The sequence below is a fragment of the Eleutherodactylus coqui genome, chromosome 5 (genome assembly GCF_035609145.1).
Source record: "Eleutherodactylus coqui strain aEleCoq1 chromosome 5, aEleCoq1.hap1, whole genome shotgun sequence".
Classification (NCBI taxonomy): domain Eukaryota; kingdom Metazoa; phylum Chordata; class Amphibia; order Anura; family Eleutherodactylidae; genus Eleutherodactylus; species Eleutherodactylus coqui.
In genome coordinates this window covers 34,034,157-34,060,469 of record NC_089841.1, presented here as the reverse complement: position 1 = coordinate 34,060,469, position 26,313 = coordinate 34,034,157, and the positions used below count along the sequence as shown (strand labels likewise).

The window sequence follows — 26,313 nt, the reverse complement described above, 5'->3', positions numbered from 1 at the left end:
TCTTCATTCATATATGTGCTGTACAAAAAAACTGCTTTTAAAATGACAGAATTACCAAAAAAATGAAAATTGTAATTTTTTTCCTTCGGCTTGGCTTAGATTCATTCAAAAACTGTGAAGTCAAAAAAGTCATTATACCCCTAGATAAATTCGTTAAGGGGTCTACTTTTCAAAATGGGGTCACTTGTGGGGGTTCTCCATACTTTTGGTCACTCAATGGCTCTACAAGTGGGCAATGGGGCCTAAATCTCCTTCAAGCAAAATTTCTGTTCCGAAAGCCACCGATTGCTCCTTTCATTTTGGGCCCCATTGTGCATCCAAACGTAAGATTAGGGCCACAATGGGTATGTTTCTGAGCACGGGACAAACAGGGGTATCCATTCTGCGGTGCAAATCCTAATTTTCATGTGTACTATAGAAAAAAGTCCTGTCTTTAAAATGACATATTTGCAAAAATATGAAATTTTTGTTTTTCTCTTCTAAATTGCATTGACTCCTGAAAAAAAACTGTGGGGTTAAAATACTCATGACACCCCTCAGTGAATACGTTAAAGGGTGTAGTTTTTAAAATGGGGTCACTTGTGGGGGTATCTATCATTTTGACTCCTATGAGCCTTTCCAATCTTGGATTGGTGTAGGAAAACAAAGTGTTCCTCAAAATGCTGAAAAGTAATGTTACATTTGTACGTCTCCTAAATGGTTAAAAAAAACCGAAAGTTTTTCCAATGTGCGCCCAAAATAAAGTAAACGGATGGAAATATAAATCTTAGCAAAAATTTCTATATTATGTTTGCACATATTTGAGATATTGCAGTTGGAAATGTGAAAAAATGACGATTTTTTCAAAATTTTCCCAATTTTGGCGCTTTTAATAAATAAACACAAATTCTATCGGTCTTTTTTTTCCACCTAAATGAAGTACAACATGTGGCGATAAAACAATGTCAGAATCGCTTGGATATGCAAAACCTTTCTGGTCTTTTTCCATGCTAAAGTGACACGTGTCAGATTTGCAAAATTTGGCCTGGTCATTAAGGCGTAAACAGGCTTGGTCACTAAGGGGTTAAGAAGCATGTAATAATCCTGATATTTGTGAGACAATGAAACTTACATTAAAAATCCTACTTAATCTTGTTGCTCAGAGAAGTCTCTTAATTGGTCATCTCTAAGCCTCCAGCTTCTTGTTCTTGAAGGGAATCTCTAAATATGTAGCAGTGCTGTAGGGCTTAAAACCCCACCATGTAATTTTTTTTTTGGACTCGCTGTCAAGTTTTAAACAAGGAATTTACCTAAAAAACTAAGGCTGCGGTCATACGGGGCTGATTTCTAGCGGACATCCCACTGCAGATCAAACCCGCACCATTTCGGAAGATAGATCCTGCCCAATCTTTTGCGCATGTAGCAGAGGCGTAACTTGAAACTCCCGGGCCCCGATGCAAAACTTGTAACAGGGCCCCCAACTATAATGCTTTACTCATAGTACTGGGCTCCCTATATGGAGAAGAGAGGCCTTATGGGCCCCCTAAGGCTCCTGGGCCCGGGTGCAACCGCATCCCCTGCATCCTCTATAGTTACACCCCTGGCATGTACTATTCACTATGTATGGGGGAGATAGGGTAAGTCTTATCTTTTCTCGGACAGAGTATTCACGAGCTACTGAATACATAATGGTTTTGTTTCGTCCCGTTGTTATCACAGCTGAATAAGGGGAGTAAAACCCGCACTGTGTAAAAGCCTTTATACTCAGTTTACACCCCGAGGGCTCCTTCACACGGGGGGCGGATTGTACTTCAGTATTCTGGGAGCCAAAATCCGGAGCGGATCCAAAATATGGAGGAAATGCGAATGTTTCCATTCTACTTTCTCTCTGTACGCTCTACTTCAGGTTTTGGCCCACAAAATACTGATGAAAATAGCGCAGTGTGAAGCCCTGAGCGAGCGGAATGTGAGCGCCAGCTTTCGTGAAAGCAGATAACACCTGGCAGACGCTATGGCACAAATGGGACTTATTTATTACATACTTTGCCATAAAGCCAGCTTCACACAGGCAGAAGCACATTCATGTACGCATTTGTGTAATGGGCATTCTGTTATTGCACAAGCCTGTGCGCGCTTTACTGCACTTTTTGCGCGTGCAAAAAAAAACAAAACATGCAACCATTGATTGCAATTGACAATTAGTTTAAATAGTTAAACATGCGCTATTTTCCTGCGCAGCGGATGTTTAGCGCAAAGGAAGTGTGTGCCCAAAATACACGCATGTAAATCGATGGGTTCTTTTCACAGCGTACAGCGTGTGCTAATTGTGCATGAGATATATGCCGCGCAAATACGTTTGTGAATAGGCCATTAACCCCTTGAGTGGCACGCCCGGAAAAGTTCCGTGACGAGCTCCACTGCTCATAGCAACATAGCCCGGAAGATTTCCGGGCTATGTATCACTATGGGAGCTGCAGAGCACACTGCCACAAGCTGTGACAGTGTGCTCTGCCTGCACAGTCCCACACAGAGCAGTGCAAGGGCTTTGAAAAACCAGCAGAAGATATTGCCGACATGTCGGCAATGTCCTGCTTTGTTTACAGGTTGCCATAGAGACCATCGGCTTGTCAGAAGCAAGCCGATGGTCTCTGTGACAGGGAGAGCTGGTTGTTAGCTGTCAGAGGACAACTAGGTACTAGCTCTTACAGCAGAGATCAGAGAAAACCTCCGATCTCTGCTGTGTTAACCCTTTACATGCTGCAGTCTATGTGACTGCAGCATGTAAAGGGCTGTCACTGCAGCATGTAAAGGGCTGTCACCATCGGACCCCTGGAATGTGATCAGGGGTCCTGATGGGTCCCTGTGGAAGTCCCCTAAAGGGACAAAAAAAAAATAAAAAAATTTAAAAAAATAAAAAAAAAAAAAAGTAAAAAAATTATTTAAAAAATTAAAAAAACACTTGTCTCCCTTTACTTTGTAAAAAATAAAAAATACAATCACACATGTGGTATCCATGTGCATCCTAATGACCCAGAGAAGGAAGTTAATACATTATTTAACCCGTTAATGACATGGCCCCTTTTTTCTTTTTTCCCCCATTTCTTTTTTTCCTCCCCCCTGTTTAAAAAATCACAACTTGTCCCGCAAAAAACAAGCCCTCATATGGCCATGTCAATGGAAAAATGAAAAAGTTATGGCTCTTGAGACGCAACTGCAAAACTAGTTGAAATTCAATGATTAGACCATTTTAAAAAACCTGCCCTGGTGGGCACGACAGGGTGGTAGGAAACCTGCCACTCAAGGGGTTAAACTCCTGCAGTAATGCCTGCAGTGAGGACAGCGCCCACAGGACCCCTGTTCTTATAATCCGCAGGAGTCTTTCAGTGGTGTGAGACCCCCATGGATCAGCATCTCCTACCCTGCGGATAAACGGCAGTAGAACTACAGCTCTCCGAATATTAGCCCCAATGAACAAACACAGGGCAGTCAGACCAGCAGAGTCATGGGATACCAGAAATGATAGCCGCTGCTCCGTACTTCTCCAGCAGACAGTCGCGGTGTAAGGAGAGCCAGGAGCGCAGACGCCAGATACTTGTCTCCAGGAGCAGCAGGATGATGATGACATCATCACCCCGATGCGTGCCAACCGCCAGCCTCCCCTCCTCTCACAACCACACATAGCCAGCCCCACCTCCTCCCACAACCACATACCGCCAGCCTCCCCTCCTCTCACAACCACACATAGCCAGCCCCACCTCCTCCCACAACCACACACCGCCAGCCCCACCTCCTCCCACAACCACACACCGCCAGCCCCACCTCCTCCCACAACCACACACCGCCAGCCCCACCTCCTCCCACAACCACACACCGCCAGCCCCACCTCCTCCCACAACCACACACCGCCAGCCCCACCTCCTCCCACAACCACACACCGTCAGCCCCACCTCCTCCCACAACCACACACCGCCAGCCCCACCTCACACAACCACACACCGCCAGACTCCCACAACCACACACCGCCAGCCTCCCCTCTTCCCACCACCACACACGGCCAGCCCCACCTGCTTCCACAACCACACACCACTGGGCTATCCTCCTCCCACAACCACACACCACCAGCCCCACCTCCTCCCACAACCACACACGACCAGCCCCACCTCCTCCCACAACCACACACCGCCAGTCTCCCCTCCTGCCACAACCACACACGGCCAGCCCCACCTCCTCCCACAACCACACACGGCCAGCCCCACCTCCTCCCACAACCACACACGGCCAGCCCCACCTCCTCCCACAACCACACACGGCCAGCCCCACCTCCTCCCACAACCACACACCGCCAGCCCCACCTCCTCCCACAACCCAAAACCGCCAGCCCCACCTCCTCCCACAACCACACACCGCCAGCCCCACCTCCTCCCACAACCACACACCGCCAGCCCCACCTCCTCCCACAACCACACACCGCCAGCCCCACCTCCTCCCACAACCACACACCGCCAGCCCCACCTCCTCCCACAACCACACACCGCCAGCCCCACCTCCTCCCACAACCACACACCGCCAACCCCACCTCCTCCCACAACCACACACCGCCAGCCCCACCTCCTCCCACAACCACACACCGCCAGCCCCTCACACAACCACACACCGCCAGCCTCCCCTCCTCCCACAACCACACACCGCCAGCCCCACCTCACACAACCACACACCGCCAGCCCCACCTCACACAACCACACACCGCCAGCCTCCCCTCCTCCCACAACCACACACCGCCAGCCTCCCCTCCTCCCACAACCACACACCGCCAGCCTCCCCTCCTCCCACAACCACACACCGCCAGCCTCCCCTCCTCCCACAACCACACACCGCCAGCCTCCCCTCCTCCCACAACCACACACCGCCAGCCCCACCTCCTCCCACAACCACACACCGCCAGCCTCCCCTCCTCCCACAACCACACACCGCCAACCCCACCTCCTCCCACAACCACACACCGCCAGCCCCACCTCCTCCCACAACCACACACCGCCAGCCCCACCTCCTCCCACAACCACACACCGCCAGCCCCACCTCCTCCCACAACCACACACCGCCAGCCCCTCACACAACCACACACCGCCAGCCTCCCCTCCTCCCACAACCACACACCGCTTGGCTCTTCTCCTCCCACAACCACACACCGTCAGCCCCACCTCCTCCCACAACCACACACCGCCAGCCTCCCCTCCTCCCACAACCACACACCGCCAGCCTCCCCTCCTCCCACAACCACACACCGCCAGCCTCCCCTCCTCCCACAACCACACACCACTGGGCTCTTCTCCTCCCACAACCACACACTGTCAGCCCCACCTCCTCCGACAACCACACACCACTGCCAGACGACCAATCACACGACCAGCAGTGCAACTGGCCGATAATGCACTCAACGTGCATTTCGTATGTGGGGGGGCCTCTAGGGCAGGGTCGTAATTGCCTATGGTGGGTAATATTCTCCGTGTTTTGTGCCGTGTGAAGCCTTCCCAAAGGCTGATTGTATGCAGACCGATAATCCTTCAAAAACACGTTCATACAAGGTAAAGTGCGCGATAATCGTTCAGTCTGACTCTGGGACGATGGAGCTAATAACAAGAATCGTTGGCTTTTGCATATTTCCTGCAGGTATAAAGGGTTAATCAGCGCTCGGTCGCTCCGTCTCACTTATACGGCGAATGTGAAACACGGAGCGATTCTGAAGGATTTCTGGGTGAACGAGCAGCGATGTATCTGCCGGTATAAAAGGCCCTTAGATAAGAGTCCTTTACTGCAGCCGGATCTACACTGAGGACACAGGGGGATACTAAATCCTGGGGGGTGAAGGACCGGGACCCTCCGACCAGGAGGGGGCAGCATCCTCACACAGAGGAAGAGGAATCCTGGGGGGTGAAGGACCCGGACCCTCCAACCAGGAGGGGGCAGCATCCTCACACAGAGGAAGAGGAATCCTGGGGGGTGAAGGACCAGGACCCTCCGACCAGGAGGGGGCAGCATCCTCACACAGAGGAAGAGGAATCCTGGGGGGTGAAGGACTAGGACCCTCTGACCAGCAGGGGGCAGCATTCTCACACAGAGGAAGAGAAATCCTGGGGGTGAAGGACAGGGACCCTCCTAACCAGAAGGGGGCAGCATCCTCACACAGAGGAAGAGAAATCCTGGGGGGTGAAGGACCGGGACCCTCTGACCAGGAGGGGGCAGCATCTTCACACAGAGTAAGAGAAATCCTGAGGGGTGAAGGATTGGGACCCTCTGACCAGGAGGGGGGCAGCATCCTCACACTGAGAAAGAGGAATCCTGGGGGGTGAAGGACCGAACCCTCTGACCAGGAGGGGGCAGCATCCCCACACAGAGGAAGAGGAATCCTGGGGAGTGAAGGACACCTTCCGACCAGGAGGGGGCAGCATCCCCACACAGAGGAAGAGGAATCCTGGGGGATGAAGGACCAGGACCCTCCGACCAGGAGGGGGCAGCATCCTCACATAGAGGAAGAAAAAACCTGGGGGTGAAGGCCCGGGACCCTCCTAACCAGAAGGGGGCAGCATTCTCACACACAGGAAGAGAAGTCCTTGGGGGTGAAGGACTGGGACCCTCTGACCAGGAGGGGGCAGCATGCTCACACAGAGGAAGAGAAATCCTGGGGAAAGAAGGCCCGGGACCCTCTGACCAGAAGGGGGCAGCATTCTCACACAGAGGAAGAGAGTTCCTGTAGGGGTGAAGGACTGGGACCCTCTGAGCAGGAGATGGCACACAGAGGAAGAGGAATCCTGGGGGGTGAAGGACCGGGACCCTCTGACCAGGAGGGGGCAGCATTCTCACACAGAGGAAGAGAGATCCTGGGAGGTGAAGGACTGGGACCCTCTGACCAGGAGGGGGCAGCATCCTCACACCGAGGAAGAGAGATCCTGGGGGGCGGGGGTGAAGGACAGGGACCCTCTGGCCAGGAGGGGGCAGTATTCTCACACATGGGAAGAGGAATCCTTGAGGGTGAAGGACTGGGACCCTCTGACCAGGAGGGGGCAGCATGCTCACACGGAGGTAGGGGATTCCAAAGAATCCAAGTCTTCCTCCATCCCACTCACAGCCCTCCCAGCAGCTTCTTCTCTCCACAGAACTGCATTATTAGTAAGCCCCTCCTTTTCCAGTCATGTGACCTCAGACCATATGACTTCCTGCGTTCAGACTTCCTAGGAGCCCCTACGTTCCAGCATCTACCCCAGTGGAGGAACAGGAGGGTTGTCAGACCTTCTGCCATCAGCAGACTGTATGATGGGTCCTCATGAAGGAGCCGGCGCCCCCCGGTGGATGATGGGAGTCGCTGCTGGAAGTTACCAGCTGTAACCCTTTCACTGCCTGAGAGGTAAACGTGCTCCTCACACAGCAGGGGGGACAGTTAGGAGTTTAAGGGTTAATCACTGTAAACCTGCACTGGGCACTGAGTCCTATAGGGGCTGTGAGGAAGGGGCCCACTGAGGGATCTCCGACAGACGGCAGCTCGGGCTTTCTGCAGTGACAGGAAGCAGGCGGCACGTTGTCATCTGTAGGTCGGTGTGAGTCTCCCACACAGGGAAGCGCCGTCTATGGAGAGCAGCGCCATTGTTTATTACACTGCAAGTCAGAAGTTGTAGAAGAGGAGAAAAACCTGCGGAACGTCCGGAGCGAACGCAGAAATTGTAGGGAGAAACACGGAGGATCCGTCGGTGAGCGACATAACTCTATCCGCCATCTAGATCAGAGAAGACGTGTCTGATGTCACCAGTCACTATTCTGTCACTACCGTCACCACTATCTGATGTCACCGGTCACTATTCTGTCACTACTGTCACCACTATCTTATGTCACTGGTCACTATTATGTCACTACTGTCACCACTATCTGATGTCACCGGTCACTATTCTGTCACTACTGTCACCACTATCTGATGTCACCGGTCACTATTCTGTCACTACTGTCACCACTATCTGATGTCACCGGTCACTATTCTGTCACTACTGTCACCACTATCTGATGTCACCGGTCACTATTCTGTCACTACTGTCACCACTATCTGATGTCACCTGTCACTATTCTGTCACTACTTTCACCAGTATCTGATGTCACCGGTCACTATTATGTCACTTCTGTCACCACTATCTGATGTCACCTGTCACTATTATGTCACTACTGTCACCACTATCTGATGTCACCGGTCACTATTCTGTCACTACTGTCACCACTATCTGATGTCACCTCTCACTATTATGTCACCACTGTCACCACTATCTGATGTCACCGGTCACTATTCTGTCACTACTGTCACCACTATCTGATGTCACCGGTCACTATTATGTCACTTCTGTCACCACTATCTTATGTCACCTGTCACTATTCTGTCACTACTGTCACCACTATCTGATGTCACCTGTCACTATTCTGTCACTACTGTCACCACTATCTGATGTCACCTGTCACTATTCTGTCACTACTGTCACCGCTATCTGATGTCACCTGTCACTATTCTGTCACTACTGTCACCACTATCTGATGTCACCTGTCACTATTCTGTCACTACTGTCGCCACTATCTGATGTCACCTCTCACTATTCTGTCACTACCGTCACCACTATCTGATGTCACCTGTCACTATTCTGTCACTACCGTCACCACTATCTGATGTCACCTGTCACTATTCTGTCACTACCGTCACCACTATCTGATGTCACCTGTCACTATTCTGTCACTACTGTCACCACTATCTGATGTCACCGGTCACTATTCTGTCACTACTATCTGATGTCACCTGTCACTATTCTGTCACTACTGTCACCACTATCTTATGTCACCTGTCACTATTCTGTCACTACTGTCACCACTATCTGATGTCACCAGTCACTATTCTGTCACTACTGTCACCACTGTCTGATGTCACCTCTCACTATTCTGTCACTACCGTCACCACTATCTGATGTCACCTGTCACTATTCTGTCACTACTGTCACCACTATCTGATGTCACCTGTCACTATTCTGTCACTACTGTCGCCACTATCTGATGTCACCTGACACTATTCTGTCACTACTGTCACCACTATCTGATGTCACCTGTCACTATTCTGTCACTACTGTCACCACTATCTGATGTCACCTGTCACTATTCTGTCACTACTGTCACCACTGTCTGATGTCACCGGTCACTAGTCTGTCACTACTGTCACCACTGTCTGATGTCACCTCTCACTATTCTGTCACTACTGTCACCACTATCTGATGTCACCTGTCACTATTCTGTCACTACTGTCACCGCTATCTGATGTCACCGGTCACTATTCTGTCACTACTATCTGATGTCACCTGTCACTATTCTGTCACTACTGTCACCACTATCTTATGTCACCTGTCACTATTCTGTCACTACTGTCACCACTATCTGATGTTACCGGTCACTATTCTGTCACTACTGTCACCACTGTCTGATGTCACCTCTCACTATTCTGTCACTACCGTCACCACTATCTGATGTCACCTGTCACTATTCTGTCACTACTGTCACCACTATCTGATGTCACCTGTCACTATTCTGTCACTACTGTCGCCACTATCTGATGTCACCTGTCACTATTCTGTCACTACTATCTGATGTCACCGGTCACTATTCTGTCACTACTGTCACCACTATCTTATGTCACCTGTCACTATTCTGTCACTACTGTCACCACTATCTGATGTCACCGGTCACTATTCTGTCACTACTGTCACCACTGTCTGATGTCACCTCTCACTATTCTGTCACTACCGTCACCACTATCTGATGTCACCTGTCACTATTCTGTCACTACTGTCACCACTATCTGATGTCAGCTGTCACTATTCTGTCACTACTGTCGCCACTATCTGATGTCACCTGTCACTATTCTGTCACTACTGTCGCCACTATCTGATGTCACCTGTCACTATTCTGTCACTACTGTCGCCACTATCTGATGTCACCTGTCACTATTCTGTCACTACTGTCACCACTATCTGATGTCACCGGTCACTATTCTGTCACTACCGTCACCACTATCTGATGTCACCTGTCACTATTATGTCACTACTGTCACCACTATCTGATGTCACCTGTCACTATTCTGTCACTACTGTCACCGCTATCTTATGTCACCTGTCACTATTCTGTCACTACCGTCACCACTATCTGATGTCACCGGTCACTATTCTGTCACTACCGTCACCACTATCTGATGTCACCTGTCACTATTATGTCACTACTGTCACCACTATCTGATGTCACCTGTCACTATTCTGTCACTACTGTCACCGCTATCTTATGTCACCTGTCACTATTCTGTCACTACTGTCACCGCTATCTGATGTCACAGGTCACTATTCTTTCACTACTATCACCACTATCTTATGTCACCGGTCACTATTCTGTCACCACTATCTGATGTCACCGGTCACTATTCTGTCACTACTGTCACCACCGTCTGATGTCATCTCTCACCTCTCATTATTCTGTCACTACCGTCACCACTATCTGATGTCACCAGTCACTATTCTGTCACTACCGTCACCACTGTCTGATGTCACCTCTCACTATTCTGTCACTACCGTTACCGCTATCTGATGTCACCTCTCACTATTCTGTCACTACTGTCACCACTATCTGATGTCACCAGTCACTATTCTGTCACTACCGTCACCACTGTCTGATGGCACCTCTCACTATTCTGTCACTACCGTCACCACTGTCTGATGTCACCTGTCACTATTATGTCACTACTGTCGCCACTGTCTGATGTCACCTGTCACTATTCTGTCACTACCGTCACCACTGTCTGATGTCACCTCTCACTATTCTGTCACTACCGTCACCACTGTCTGATGTCACCTGTCACTATTCTGTCACTACTGTCACCAGTATCTCATGTCACCTGTCACTATTCTGTCACTACTGTCACCACTATCTGATGTCACCGGTCACTATTCTGTCACTACTGTCACCACTATCTTATGTCACCTGTCACTATTCTGTCACTACTGTCACCACTATCTGATGTCACCTGTCACTATTATGTCACTACTGTCACCACTATCTGATGTCACCTGTCACTATTCTGTCACTACTGTCACCACTATCTGATGTCACCTGTCACTATTCTGTCACTACTGTCACCACTATCTGATGTCACCGGTCACTATTCTGTCACTACCGTCACCAGTATCTCATGTCACCTGTCACTATTCTGTCACTACTGTCACCACTATCTTATGTCACCTGTCACTATTCTGTCACTACTGTCACCGCTATCTGATGTCACCGGTCACTATTCTGTCACTACCGTCACCACTATCTGATGTCACCGGTCACTATTCTGTCACTACTGTCACCACTATCTGATGTCACCTGTCACTATTCTGTCACTACTGTCACCACTATCTGATGTCACCGGTCACTATTCTGTCACTACTGTCACCACTATCTGATGTCACCGGTCACTATTCTGTCACTAACATGTTTTTTTGTGGGTTTTACATTAGGTTTTATTCTTTTCATTTGGGTTCCAGCTTGATTACTTCATTAAAGATGGAGAAGGACAGAAAGAAGATGGCAGAAAGTGTATTCAATTTCACCCTAGAGATAATCTTCCAGCTTACTGGAGAGGTGAGAGATTCTGATGATGTCACAGTACATCATTATTATCGATGGTAATAACAGATGATGTCACTGGAGAGGTGATGGACTCTGGAAATGTCTGCAGTGATATTTATTAATGTCTCCCCATATACAGGATTACACAGTAGTGAAGACCTCTAGTGATGGCTGTCGGACCCCTGTGTGTGATGGATGGAGAAGACCCCTGAGCCCAATCACGGGGCACCCACCTCAACCCCTGATACATGAGGACATCAATGTACAGAAGATTCTAGAACTCGCCAACAAGATGATTGAGCTGCTGACTGGAGAGGTGACGCTGCAGGGAATGCTGGGACATTATACAGTAACAGCACTGGAGGCTTCTGGGTGATGACTGTATATTGTGTTGTCAGGTTCCTATACGGTGTCAGGATGTCGCCGTCTATTTCTCCATGGAGGAGTGGGAGTATTTAGAAGGACACAAGGATCTGTACAAGGAGGCCATGATGGAGACCCGCCAGCGGCTCACTTCACCAGGTGATGGATGTATTTAGCAGGACTGCAGCTGGGGGATGGTGGGGCATGTGCCCCTGGTGCTTCTAGGGAGGAAGCGGGGCGCCAGCCAGGCAGCAAACTAGTTTGATTAGTTAAACCACTCACTACACAATTGTTGATTTAAAGTCAGTGTATAATCAGAAGGCCTACATATCAGCAATACACATTTACTAATTGCTGCTATGTAAGCATCCCGGTCATACAATGACTATAGTCAGCGACTGCACGGCGGACGGCTGCTATATCAGCAGTAGTAAGAGAGTCTGGCTACAGAAGATCTCTTCTCCAATAGCTTTTCTGCTACAGTAGCAGTCAGCGGTGCAGGGCTGGAGAGGTGCCTTGGCTGATTCTTCCCCACCCCCAAACTATCACCCCCAGCTCTTCCTCTGCTATGCATTGCTTGCAGGACAGAAGGAGGAGGGACCTGATATCACCATTTTTCCACTGACACGGCCATATAACGGCTTGTTTTTTGCAGGACAAGTTGTACTTTTTGATGGCATCATTTTTGGGTATATATAATGCATTGCATAACTTTTGTAAAAAAAAAAAAAAAAAAAAAAAGTTTATACAGTTTTTTTTTTTTTAGGTTTTGCTTTTTTTGTACATTTAAAACATTTTTTTTCTTAAAGGTTTGCTTTTGTGTCGGCACATTCCAAGAGCCGTATTAATGTTACTTTCCCATTGCCAGCGCCCTAGAACGGCTTGTGTTTTGCGGGATGAACTCCAGTCTTCATTTATCTAATTTTTAGGAACATGTAAAATTTTGATCGTTTTTTTTTTCGATCTTTTTTTTCTAGGGGCAAGATTAACAAAATCTGTAATTCTGGCATGTTTTTTATTTTTATTTTCTCACTTATTTCACCTTTTTTCAGTAATTCTACAGGCCACTATGATTATGCCAATGTAATCCAAAAAGTTTTTTTCTTTTTCACCGTTAAAAAAAAATGTTTTGGTTTTTTTTTTTATCACTGTATTCAAAGACCCCCATTTCTTTTTATCAACGGAGCTGTGTTTTTATTTTGCCGGATGAGTTGTACTTTTTATTAGTACCATTTGTTGATCCGTGCAGCATTTCGATCAGTTTCTATTCAGTTTTTTTTGTATGGTGAGATAGCCTAAATAAGATATTTTTGCCACGTTGAAATTTTTTTTGTTCCATGCTGTGCACCCTGCACATTAACCCCTTCCCGCTCCAGGACGTACATTTACGTCCTGCAGCGTCGGTGTATGTATGAAAAGAGATTGCGGCGCAACCTCTCTTCGTGCAGCGCGGTCGTCAGCTGTTTATGACAGCTGACACCCATGGGCAATAGCTGCTATCGGCTGTGTGGCTTTCAAATGCTTTTGTCAATTCTGACAGCGGCATTTAAATCCCCCAAATGATATTCAGGGGTCCCGTATGGTCCCCGGCTTGCGTGCAGAATATGGCAGCAGAAAATAATTAAAAAAAATTAAAAGTCTTGGAAAAAAAATACAAGTACTACAGCAAAAAAAACCAAAAAAAACTATACACATTTGGTATCGTAGTAATCGTACCGACCCATAGAATAAAGTTATCAGGTCATTTTTGTTACAGTTTGTGCGCCGTAGAAACAAGACACACTGAAAGATGGCGGAATGTTGTTTTCTTTTTTCATTTTTTAAAAGTTTTTCAGTACATTATATGGTACTTTAAATAGCACCATTGAAAAATACAACTCGTTCCGCAAAAAACAAGCCCTCATACAGCGACGACGATGGATAAATAAGGGAGTTATGATTTTTTTAAAAAGGGGGGAGGGAAAAACAAAAATGGGGAAAAAAGTGTGATTAAGGGGTTAAATAATGTACTAGCTTCCTTCTCTGGGTCATTACCAACGCAGGGATACCACATGTGTAATTTTGTTTTTAATTTTTTACAAAGTAAACAGGGAGAAACGTGGGGTTTTGGCTTTTTTTTTTAATATTTTTTTTTACTTTCTTTTGAACTTTTAAAAAAATGTTGTCCCTTTAGGGAACTTGCATAATACTTTTTTTATTCTTCTAATACTCTGCTATGCTGAGGCATAGCAGGGTATTAGACAGGCTAGACGCTCAGACAGAATCTGAGCGTCATAGCCTAATTTAGCTGGCAGACCCGGAGGCTATATTGAAGCCTCCGGGTGCCACAGAGACCCATCAGGACGCCCTCATAACATTGCGGGGGTCCAATGGTGACAGAGGGGGCCCCCTCCCTCTGACAGCCCTTTACATGCTGCGGTCATACAGACCGTGGCATTTAAAGGGTTAAACAGCAGAGATCGGAGGTTTTCTCCATTCTCTGCTGTACAAGCTGGTGCCCGGCTATCATCTGACAGCTGATCAACAACTCTCTCTGCCACAGGAACCATCGACTGGCTTCTGACAAGCCGATGGTCTCTGTGGCAACGTGTAAACAGTGCAGGAGTTCAAAAAGAGAAGCGGGAAGTTGCTGGCAGATCGGTTCTATCTTCCTGCTTCTTTTTTTTAAAGTCCTGCACTGGTTCTCTGTGGGACTGTGCAGGCGGATCACAATGCCACAAATTTCCGGGCGTGCCACTAAAGGGGTTAAATGTCCTATATGTGGGTAAGTGACATAGTATCTTAAAGTTGGAAGGATTGAATAAAAGATTATTTAAAAGTCTAATATTCCCTAAAGCACCACTAATACAAATTACAGCTCTGCCTGCAATAAACATCTCACACAGATCCACTAAAGGATAATGTGAAACGTTTGAGTCTCCTCACTCACCATCTAGGTGCTATCCCTAAGGAGATTAGATAGCGTTTCTACATCCCAACACGCATGTACATTGCAGACATCTATATTGTGCAATAAACCACTGCAGAGCTTCAGAGAAAACACTGGAAAAAGCAGCCCTGAACTTGGAGAAGAGTCAGTGGGGCGGTCGCTGCCGACTTCTCCCTGCCTGGGTCAGGTATCAGTCCAACTGATCCGGGTGAGGAGAACCTATGTGGATTTTGTGTTGCCTGTAGTTCGGGCTTGTTAAACCTCCTAACAGGTTCCTTTTAATATCTCCTTAAGGGGGTTTTCACATGACTTGCTTCACAATCATTCTATTCTCCTTAGTTGCTGCTGACCAGGACATGTGAGTGCAGCAGTGACCTGTAATAACCAGTGATTGGATGCAGCAGTCACATGTCCTGGTCAGCAGCAACCAGGAAGGACACAGGGGTTGTGAAGCAATTTTCAAGTAATGGGGAAAACACTTTAAAATGTTTTGCCCTATTATCTCCTGTAAATGTATTCTGATGTTGTTGGTTTTTTTTGTGGTTTTTACATTTGTTCCATTCAGGTCCCTACAGAATTGATTCATCAAAGACTGAGAAGGACAGAAACAAGATGGCAGAAAGTATATTAAATCTCATCCTAGAGATAATCTTCCAGCTTACTGGGGAGGTGAGAGATTCTGATGATGTCACATTACATCATTCTTATCTATGGTAATATTTATTAATGTCTCCCCATATACAGGATTACACAGTAGTGAAGAAGACCTCTAGTGATGGCTGTCCGGCCCCTGTGTGTGATGGATGGGGAAGACCCCTGAGCCCAATCACGGGGCCCCCTCCTCACCCCCTGATACATGAGGACATCAATGTACAGAAGATTCTAGAACTCACCAACAAGATGATTGAGCTGCTGACTGGAGAGGTGACGCTGCAGGGAATGCTGGGACATTATACAGTAACAGCACTGGAGGCTTCTGGGTGATGACTGTATATTGTGTTGTCAGGTTCCTATAAGGTGTCAGGATGTCGCTGTCTATTTCTCCATGGAGGAGTGGAAGTATTTAGAAGGACACAAGGATCTGTACAAGGAGGCCATGATGGAGACCCACCAGCCGCTCCCATCACCAGGTAATAGACAGGACTAAATACACGGGGACTTTATTATCTGTATGTAAAGAATGACTTCAGTGTCTGTCTGTGTTTCCTCCAGTTCCATCCAGTAAGAGAAGCCCACCAGAGAGAAGTCCCCATCCTCTTCTTCCACAGGACCATCAGGTAGATGGAGATGTCCCTCTGATCTGTAGAAGGCTGTGAAGCTCTTGTCTTCAGTCTTATTAGATGTCTTCTACTTGTGTGATGAGGCCGGTGGAGATGGCAGGATTACCGCTGACCAGAGACATTACATGTAGTCTGGATCTTCTCCCAGTTTTCTGGCGGTGGAGACTGCTGGTGGGAATAAGGAGCCAACAGGTTGGATTTATATCTATCTGCTCTTTTATGTCCCCCGAGACAAGCAGTGGATGTGTCTGGTAGACGCTGATCTCCTCCACTGAGACAACGTGCAGCGTGTCTAGCCATGCCGGATATACATGTGTATGAGGTTCCTGAGGGGTCATTGAGCTGCCATCTAATATCTATGTCCGGCTTCTAGACCTGCAGCTGTGTGGCTCAGATAACTACTCCTGTCAGGTCATTATTGGTTGTCATGATTATTAACGATCTTTTCAGGTCTTATAAAACCTTTCACATGACTTCTCTAACTGTCTGCTGACTTTTACAATATTTGTCTCACAGCTTTTGTATCAGGATGAAGATCTGACCGATATTAATACTACAGAGAAAAATGTGAGGGGCGATCAGCGGTGTAAAGAAGAGATTCCTACAGGTAACCGCCCAGGTGAGTAGTAACCACTAAATACAGCAGAGAAGAGTCACAGATTCTCCTCGGTCAGCGGCTGCAGATAGTTCTGTAGATTTATAAGCTCTGGGATCTGACAGTTTCCGCTGGATGTTCCCCATTCAGCCAAAGTACAAACTAAATGTGGATGACATGTGATACCGTTATAGGTGATAACATACGATGGGCATCTATAATATGGGTGTAATTATGTGCACCACATTGTAATAATGATGCAATGTATTGTATGTATGTTATCTTATGTATTGTATTCATTATTTAGAAGAATAAAACATTTGAAATAGAACATCTGAGTGTAAAATCCATCTGTAGTGCGGATATATAATATATCTATGTGAACGGGGCCGATTCTTTGCTGTCAGTACTATTGAGAGAAGAGTATATCCCCAATTTTAGAACTAAGGAACCATTAGCTCCTATTAGAATCCTAGAATCCAGATTGTGGATAACAGAAGATTCCTTGGAGGATGGAAGGTTGGTGCTATGAGTGTCAGGAATGCTTCTCTCCAGGGACTGGAAGGAAGAAACCTGGATGCCGGATCATCATTATCGTATAACAAATCTCACTGCAAGCAGGAAAGATTAATATCATCTTAGGAAATAAGTGCATGTGGTTGGAACTACTTAATATGAAAAAAATATTATAAGTCTGTGTAGGGGAATCACCTCCAAAAAGAAGCTAAATTAAGCAGGTGAAGGTCAAGTAGTTCTCCTACAGATCTGCTCCAATTGGTTGGGCTGTGCCTGATAGGTTACAAGGTTACAAGCTGGAATCCATCTTTAAAGTAGAGCCAAGCGGTGGTGATGCTCCAAAACTGTCCCTACAAAGTTATTGAGTGATGCTGTTTCTCTGACTAGTGAAGATGGAGACTGGTCCGACTCCCTTTGATGACATGGATGGTGACATAATCAATTCCTTGTCTTCTGTTGCACCACCACTAGAGATAAATGGCAGGATGGCACTGGTCCTCTTTGTGACTGTGAACAGTGGTGGGGCTAGTTTACCCAATTTGTATTAAGAGTAGGAGGGACCACATAAATGGTGCCATTAGCTAGAATCTGTTGTGTTCCATGTGGTGTACTCTAGGGGATAGTGCAATTTTTGCCCTGCTGTAGTGGATGCAGTAAGGGATTGACCCTGAATAGGCATGAAAAGAAGATCATGGTGACTGCAGGAATCTAAAGAATAGCCCAAGAAGTGGACAAGTGGAGTTTACTTCCCACTCCCTCCTCCGCTTATCATTGTTTAATTGCATTATTATGTGACTTGTATTTTATTTAGAAATGTTTTAAAATATCAATCCTTTTTATGTATGTTCAATAATAGTAAAATCACATTTATTCTTGGCAGATAATGGTACAGGGAGAACAGTGGGACATCAAGATACATATGAAGGACCTGCCATTACGCCAGATTTACCCTTAGCTCCTCACAGCAAAGATCCATCATGTGATTCTCTTATACAGCTCCCATCTTCTGATCCATTGCAGGCTGATAAACAGAAGAAAAGTCACAAAAGAGGAGAAAATCAAAGACCTCACAAACAAGAGAAGCCCTGTTCATGTTCAGAATGTGGGAAATGTTTTATGCAGAAATCACATCTTGTTAAACATCAGAGAAGTCACACAGGAGAGAAGCCATTCTCATGTTCAGAATGTGGGAAATGTTTTACGCAGAAATCACATCTTGTTTTACATCAGAAAAGTCACTCGGGAGAGAAGCCATTCTTATGTTCAGAATGTGGGAAATGTTTTACTAGCAAAGCACAACTTGTTAAACATCAGAGAACTCACACAGGGGAGAAGCCATTCTCATGTTCAGAATGTGGGAAATGTTTTACGCAGAAATCAAATCTTGTTTTACATCAGAAAAGTCACACGGGAGAGAAACCATTCTTATGTTCAGAATGTGGGAAATGTTTTACTAGCAAAGCACAACTTGTTAGACATCAGAGAACTCACACAGGAGAGAAGCCATTTTTATGTACAGAATGTGGGAAATGTTTTAATGTGAAATCACGGCTTGTTACTCATCGCAGAAGTCACACAGGAGAGAAACCATTTTTATGTTCAGAATGTGGGAAATGTTTTTCACTAAAATCAGATCTTGTTCTGCATCACAGAACTCACACAGGGGAGAAGGCAATCTCATGTTCAGAATGTGGGAAATGTTTTAAAGTGAAATCACAGCTTGTTAGACATCAGAGACATCACACAGGAGAGAAACCATTTTCATGTTCAGAATGTGGGAAATGTTTTTATGTGAAATCACAGCTTGTTAGACATCAGAGACATCACACAGGAGAAAACCTATTCTCATGTTCAGAATGTGGGAAGTATTTTTCCGATAAAACAGTTCTTATAACGCATCAAAGAATTCACACTGGAGAGAAGCCATTTTCATGTTCAGAATGTGAGAAATGTTTTACTAGAAAAGCATATCTTGTTGAACATCACAGAAGTCACACAGGCGAGAAGCCATTTTCATGTTCAGAATGTGGGAAATGGTTTATGCAGAAATCACATCTTGTATTACATCAGAGAATTCACACAGGAGAGAAGGCATTATTATGTTCAGAATGTGGGAAGTGTTTTTCACATAAATCAAATCTTGCTAAACATCAGAGAACTCACACAGGAGAGAAGCCATTTTCATGTTCAGAATGTGGGAAGTGTTTTACTCAGAAATCACATCTTGTATTACATCAGAGAATTCACACAGGAGAGAAGTCATTAATATGTTCAGAATGTGGGAAGTGTTTTTCACATAAATCAGATCTTGCTAAACATCAGAGAATTCACACAGGAGAGAAGCCATTTTCATGTTCAGAATGTGGGAAGTGTTTTACTCAGAAATCAAAAGTTCTTAACCATCTAAGAACTCATGCAGGCAAGTAACTGTTTTTCTTGTACCATTTGCTAATTAAATGAGTTTTTAAAAAGAAAATACAAAAAAAGTGACTTCGTGTACAGCATTTTTCTAAAGAAATGCTACAGTACTTTTTTTTCAGCAAAAACTGCTATGGTTGGATGTTAACTAAAAGTCATTAAGGAATTATTGAATGTGCTGTAAACGGGGGCTTTTTTGCAATTGCAGCAGGGTGTAGGTTTGGGCTAATGCTCACGGAATGATTTCTGCCACAGCTAATAGCTTCTATTGAACTTAATAGCTTTCTTGCTGTCCAATGCTTACATGCAGAATTCTGTCACATATGTCCGTTGCAGGAAAAAAATTGTGCCATGTTGTATTTTTACTACGGCTATCCGCAGAATATAGTATTAATGGAGACCGAGGAAATCTGCGGCTGAATTCTGCGATTACTCACGGGCGTATCACGTTTTTAAATGCTGTACTCCCGCTGTGTAAATCCATGGCGGAATCCCACAATGCTCGTGGGCATGAGCCCTTATTCTGGCTTTTTTCATGACCGCTTTATTAAGGTGGCTTCACACGACTGTATTTGCACGTGCAGAATTTGTGTGCGCAATATGCATAGAATAGAACTCATCGATTTTAATAGGTTCATTCTTATCAATTTTTTTGCGCATGTGAAAAAAAAAATACAGCGTGCTTGTTTTTTGTGTGCATTTATGTACCAGATGCCCCATAAAAGTCTATGGGAGGTGCACTCATTACACTGCCAGAGGTTAGCTGAAAGCGATTAGTGGCTAGCAATGCTTTTCTGTTTGTGGTGTTTTTTGGACTTGTTTTACATTCTTGGGTTCCATGTTTTTTGTTTTGTGGGGTTTCTTTGTCATGCAGTGTGTGCCAGATATGGGGGTTTTACGGCATATTCCTGTAAGCTCCTACGATGTAAGGGCTAAATCAGACATGCGTATATCGGTTGGGTTTTCACCCCCGGCCGATATATGCTGTCTCTTTCTGCAAGGCAAGGAGGCGGGCCTGGCCGGGAGCAGTGCACTGAGCTCTCGCCCCCTCCCATTGCAAACAGTGGATAGAGGGGGCAGGAGCTCAGTGCACTAGCTCCTGGCCAGGCCTGCCTCCTCCCCTTGCAGACAGGAATAGCGTATATCGGCCGTGACATAAAAAGCAAGGTAAACTTCAGTCTGCAGGTGAGGCAAAAGTCTGGACACATTCATTTAACTGGTGTAATAATGAGAAAACAGAATTCCATTTTTTTTAGTTACACAATCATGTGAGAGATTGTTTTTGGCTAAATAAGTTTTTTTTAATGGCACCATTACATATAGCCTTAATTACATCTTCTGCCATTCATCATGTGACATAAATAACTTGTCTTCATTCTGCAGGTCAGTATAGTTACAGCAATACTACATTTTGAAGTTTTATACATGTTCCACTTTTGTACAATAAAAGCATTTTTTTTTTACATTTTGAAATAATTTATTGGAACATTTTTATTTTTCCATCACTCGAGTGATGGATACTTTTTTTTTTTTTTTAAATCAATTTTTATTGAGTTTTTACATATAAATTCCATGCAGTATAAAATTGCATGAGCAAACAATAACAAAGTCATTTGTCTTTTCAAATACAGGTTCTAATTTCAGTTTGTCAGTTACATAAATGTATGTTGTAGGCTATCTGCCGTGACTCAGATTGATTGGTCGCAGCTTATAGCCTGTAAGAGTCAAACACATCAATAATGGTCAAACAACAGCGAGGGTTGTCAAAACTGAGAATTGGTAGACAAAAACAATTAGCGATAGGAAAGAAAAGCGAGGTAAAGTAGTAGAAAAGAAAAGAGGGGGGCAAGGGGAGAGAAGGGGGGAAGCTGTCGTTACGCTAGAGGCGTGCCATGGAGTTCTTACCTGCGCCAGAGTCGTATGCGCGCCATTTCCCAGGTTATGGTCCATGCTCAGTGTCCAACGGCCAAGGTCTCACCAGGAATTATGTCCCTGTGAGGTTAGTTGGTCTGGGCTCATTGGTTTAGAGTCAGCACCAACCCACTCCTGTGGCTCTGCCAAGTCTAGGTTGCTTAGGGTTTAAGAATTCTGTCTCAGTTCTCTCCATGGGCTCCAGATCTGGAGAAAGCTATCATGTGATCCTTTTGACCAACTTGTGAACTCCTCTAGGTTACAGAGGAGATCCGTTTTTTCTTTCCACTGGGCCACTGATGGAGGAGTTTCTTGTAGCCAATTTAGCAGGATCAGAGCTTTGGCGGTGTCAAGGAGGAAAGCAGTCAGCCTGTTTTTCAAGGGATAGAAGCTGGGTCTAGGCTTCCATAAGAAGACCATCTCCGCTGTTATGGATAGGTTAGGGTGAATAGCTTTTAGGATTTTTTTCCACCTCTCTCCAGTAGGGGATGATGTCTGGGCAGTTCCACCAGATGTGCGAATAAGAACCCACCCCAGAGTCGCATCTCCAGCATTTATTGTTTTTTTTGTAAACCAGATTTTATTGCATTTTTTTGCAATATAAACAACATAAACATATAGGGTACATAGTTAGGTTAAAGTCTGTATGTTTAATGCTTTCTGGAACTTTTGATATTGCCTTTGGGGAAGGAAATACCAATCTAATATCCTATGTGGTTCAAATTAAAGCAGTTGGACTCAAGGCAATAGAGATGAAAATGCTTCAAACTAGGTGACAGCGAGGGAGTCACTTTATTGTACAGGAAAGCTGCTCAGAGAGTATTGGATCCCTACAGGCATACAGCCAAACAGACCTTTTAAACATCTAGAAGGGGGGGGGGGAGGGGGAAGAAGTCTCAGCCAGCTTCAGACTATATTTAGTCGCAAGAATCGGCAACAGGTCGTATAGGATAGAGCTCTAGGCCTGGTTCTGGAGCAGACAGGTCTCATATCCACCAACTGTGGTGCTGTTTGTAATTGTGACGGCCCGCTTAGTGGCTATATATTCAGTCTGGGCTTTTAGGCCACGTGACCGCTCGCCAAGGAGCCCACGTTTCTATAAATTTATCATGTGTCCCTTTGGACCAGGCCGAGAGCTCTTCTAGGTTTGCGAGAGTATCTACACGATCCTTCCATTGGGTAGGTGGGTCCTTCTGCTTCCACAGCAAGGGGATGAGGGCTTTTGCAGAATCTATCAGTAGGGCGATCAATTTATGCCGTAACGGATGGAATGCAGGTGTCGGTTTCCAGAGGAGGACCAACTCAGGGGAGAGGGTTAGTTCAGGGGAGATCTTCATCAGCACTCCTCCCACCTTTTCCCAGAAAAATGTCAAGACATGGCAATCCCACCATATATGAAGGAAGGATCCAGTTGCCCCCTCGCATCTCCAGCAGGTGTCTTGCGCTGTTAGTTTATGATCGTACAGCCACTGGGGGGGGGGTCCTATACCACCTCGCCAAAAGCTTATAATGAGATTCCTGTGAAGTGACGCATGGGGAGAGTCCGAAGGCGGTCTTCAGAATGAGCTTGGTCTCGCTTGGGGATAGAGAGATGCGAAGCTCTCTCTCCCATGAGACAAGGAAGGCAGGGCTCGTGTCTGCTGGTGGGGAAATAAAGTGTTTACGTATATGGGATACCTTTCTAGCTAGAGCGTTGCCTCCTGTAATTTTTGTCTCGAATGATGTCGGAGGTGAGGAGAGGGTAGTTTGGTAGTAGATCCTCTAGTGAGGTAAGGGGGTATTTATGTGCCAGATCTACGACGTCTTGAAACTTTTTGTTTGCTACTGGCTTCCAGATTCTGGCTGAGCATGGCTCTAACGTGAGGCCCATAAACCTATGCAAAGCGGACAAGGGGGCACAGGGGGAGGGGCTCGGTGCTAGGGTCGCTTCCAGTGCGGCCCAGGTCTCGATTGCCGCTCTTGTAAAAGGGTTATTGCCCTGTTTCTTATTGTACCTACTCCTCGGGAACCATAGTTCTTCTAGGAGGTGAGGGCTGTGAGCTCTTCCAGCAAGGAGTTGTAGCAAGGGGTCTTTGATTGGATGTGTCAGTTCCATCCAATGGTTTAATTGTGCAGCCAGATAGAACTGTTTGGGGCATGGAAGATCCACTCCTCCGTCCGAGCGCCTCCTAATTAGCAAACAATGCGCCAGCCTCGGCCTCCTCCCCATCCACAGATATCTTAGAAAGATGGTGCGTAATGTCTTAAAGAAGCTGGATGGTATAAATACTGGCAGGATCCTGATTTTGTATAGTATAATGGGAATAATGTAGGATTTTAACACATTTTTTCTTCCCTGCCAGGATATGAAGGGTAAGTCGTAGGTTCGTAGTAAATTTATAATCTTTGCTAGTAAGGGGAGCAAATTAGTCGCATACAGGTCTTCGGCTTTTTTGGTAATTTTAATTCCCAGGAAATCAATGGCTGAGTCAGACCAGGTAAAGGGGGAATTGTTTTTAATCATCTTAAATCTATTAAGTGGTATGGATATGTTTAAAGCTGTCGATTTGGATAGGTTAATTTTGAAATTTGAAATAGTGCCGAAGCTTTTGAGAAGAGAGACCAGGTGGTGGAGGCCCCTCTCAGGGTTCGTTATGAGGAATGTTATATCGTCAGCGTAAGCTGTAGCTGAGAGGGTCTTCCCTCCCACTCTCAGGCCCTGTATCAGGGGGTCTAATCTTATTTTTTGTAGGAAGGGTTCAAGAGCGAGGATAAAGAGAGAGGGGGACAGGGGGCAGCAGTGTCTTGTGCCGTTATTTATGTTGAACAGGGCGGAGAGGGAGTTGTTGATTTTAAGTCTTGCATGGGGCGTGGCATAGAGGGAGAAGATCGCTGTTACAAATTTAGGTGGGATATTGAAGTGCAGAAGAACCTGCTCCATATAGATCCAGCTGATGCGGTCAAATGCTTTTTCCGTGTCTGTGCCCACCAGGGCCAGGGGGATGTTGTGCGTTTGACCGTATCTTGCGGCATGGAGCAGCCTTAGGCAACCATCCCTGCCCTCCCTTCCCAAGACAAAACCCGATTGTTCGAAGTTAATCAGTTTTGTGATATGTTTTTCTAGTCGTTTCATTAAAATTTTTGCCCAGAGCTTCATATCAAAGTTTATCAGGGAAATTGGGCGATAGCTGCCACAGGATTCAGGGTCTTTGTTTTCCTTATAAACTAGAGTGATGTGAGCTTCTTGTGCCTGTCTCGGGAGGGGGGTTCCCTGTAGTAACGCGTTAAAAATTTCCGTTAAGTGAGGGATGAGAGTGTTTTTAAATGTTTTATAGTAAATAAGGTGGAGGCCGTCGGGGCCTGGGCTTTTGCCGGGTGGGGAAGCGTTTATGAGGTCTTCGATTTCTTGGTCAGTAATAGGTGCCATGAAGGCGTCCGTTTCTTCGTCTTGTAGTTTTGGGAAATTTAGATCTTTGAGGAAGTGGTCGATCTGCTTTTTAGCGTTAATGGTGGTTTCTGGAGTTAAAGGGTCTCGAAGGTTATAGAGGGAGGAGTAGAAGCTTTGAAATTCAGCAGCAATCTCAGGTGTGGATGAGACTCATTGTCCGTTAGGGGTTTTAATAGATTTTATATGATTTCTGGTCCTGGCTTTTTTTTATAAGGGCGGACATGTATTTACTCCCTCTGTTCCCTTGAGCATAAGTAATGTGTTTTAAGTATAAATGTTTTTTATTGTATTTAGACTCAAGTAAGAGTTTGAGTTCCTTTCTGAGCAAGGTTAATTCCTCTAAAGAGGCCTTGCTAATTGAAAGCTTCGAAACACGCTCGAGCTTAGCAATTTGAAGGAGTTTGTTATCTATTTCCCTTTGCTGTTTCTTTTTAGCTCTGGACCCTGCAGCGATTAGGAGACCTCTTACAAAGGCCTTATGGGCCTCCCAGGTTAGTGGGACCGAGAGGTCTTCAGATTTGTTTAGCTGGAAATATTCTTCTATTGACTCCTTCAGTTGCGCTTTCTCTTCTTCAGAGTCTAGAAGGGAAGGGTTGAGTCTAGAGATGAGCGAACGTGTTCTTCCGAGCTTGATATTCGTGCGAATATTAGGGTGTTCGGGATGTTCGTTATTCGTAACGAACACCATGCGGTGTTCTGGTTACTTTCACTTCCTTCCCTGAGACGTTAGCGCGCTTTTTTTGGCCAATTGAAAGACAGGGAAGGCATTACAACTTCCCCCTGTGACGTTCAAGCCCTATACCACCCCCCTGCAGTGAGTGGCTGGGAAGATCAGGTGTCACCCGAACATAAAAGTCGGCCCCTCACGCGGTTCGGCTCAGATGCCTGGTGAGTTAGATGAGGGACAGTGCTGTTTGTACCGGAGCTGCTGTAGGGAAAGAATTGGTAGTTAGTGTAGGCTTCAAGACCCCCCAAAGGTCCTTATTAGGGCCACTGATAGCTGTGTGTTGGCTGCTGTTAGCAGTGCCATTTTTTTTTTCCTCAAAATCGGCTCTGCAGAGCGTTGCACCTGGCATTAGGGACAGAAGTGCTGCATAGGCAGGGAGAGTGTTAGGAGTGAGTGTAGCCTTCAAGAACCTCAACGGTCCTTTCTAGGGCCATATTTATCCGTGTGCAGTACTGTCCAGGCTGCTGTTAGCTGTGCTGCATTTTTTTTTGGCTTCTCAAA

At 46.0% G+C, this 26,313-nt stretch overlaps 1 protein-coding gene across 1 annotated transcript in view; it reads left to right on the top strand.

Annotated features, from left to right (window-relative positions):
* The first annotated feature begins 6,999 nt into the window (after window positions 1-6,999).
* The window catches only part of LOC136628734 (zinc finger protein 850-like), a 216,778-nt gene continuing 197,464 nt past the window's right edge, over window positions 7,000-26,313 (top strand). The window contains exons 1-2 of the mRNA XM_066604835.1: window positions 7,000-7,718; window positions 11,535-11,658. Of these exons, the coding sequence (XP_066460932.1) occupies window positions 11,581-11,658 (78 nt within the window). The 5' untranslated portion in view covers window positions 7,000-7,718; window positions 11,535-11,580. The remainder of the gene's footprint in view (window positions 7,719-11,534; window positions 11,659-26,313) is intronic.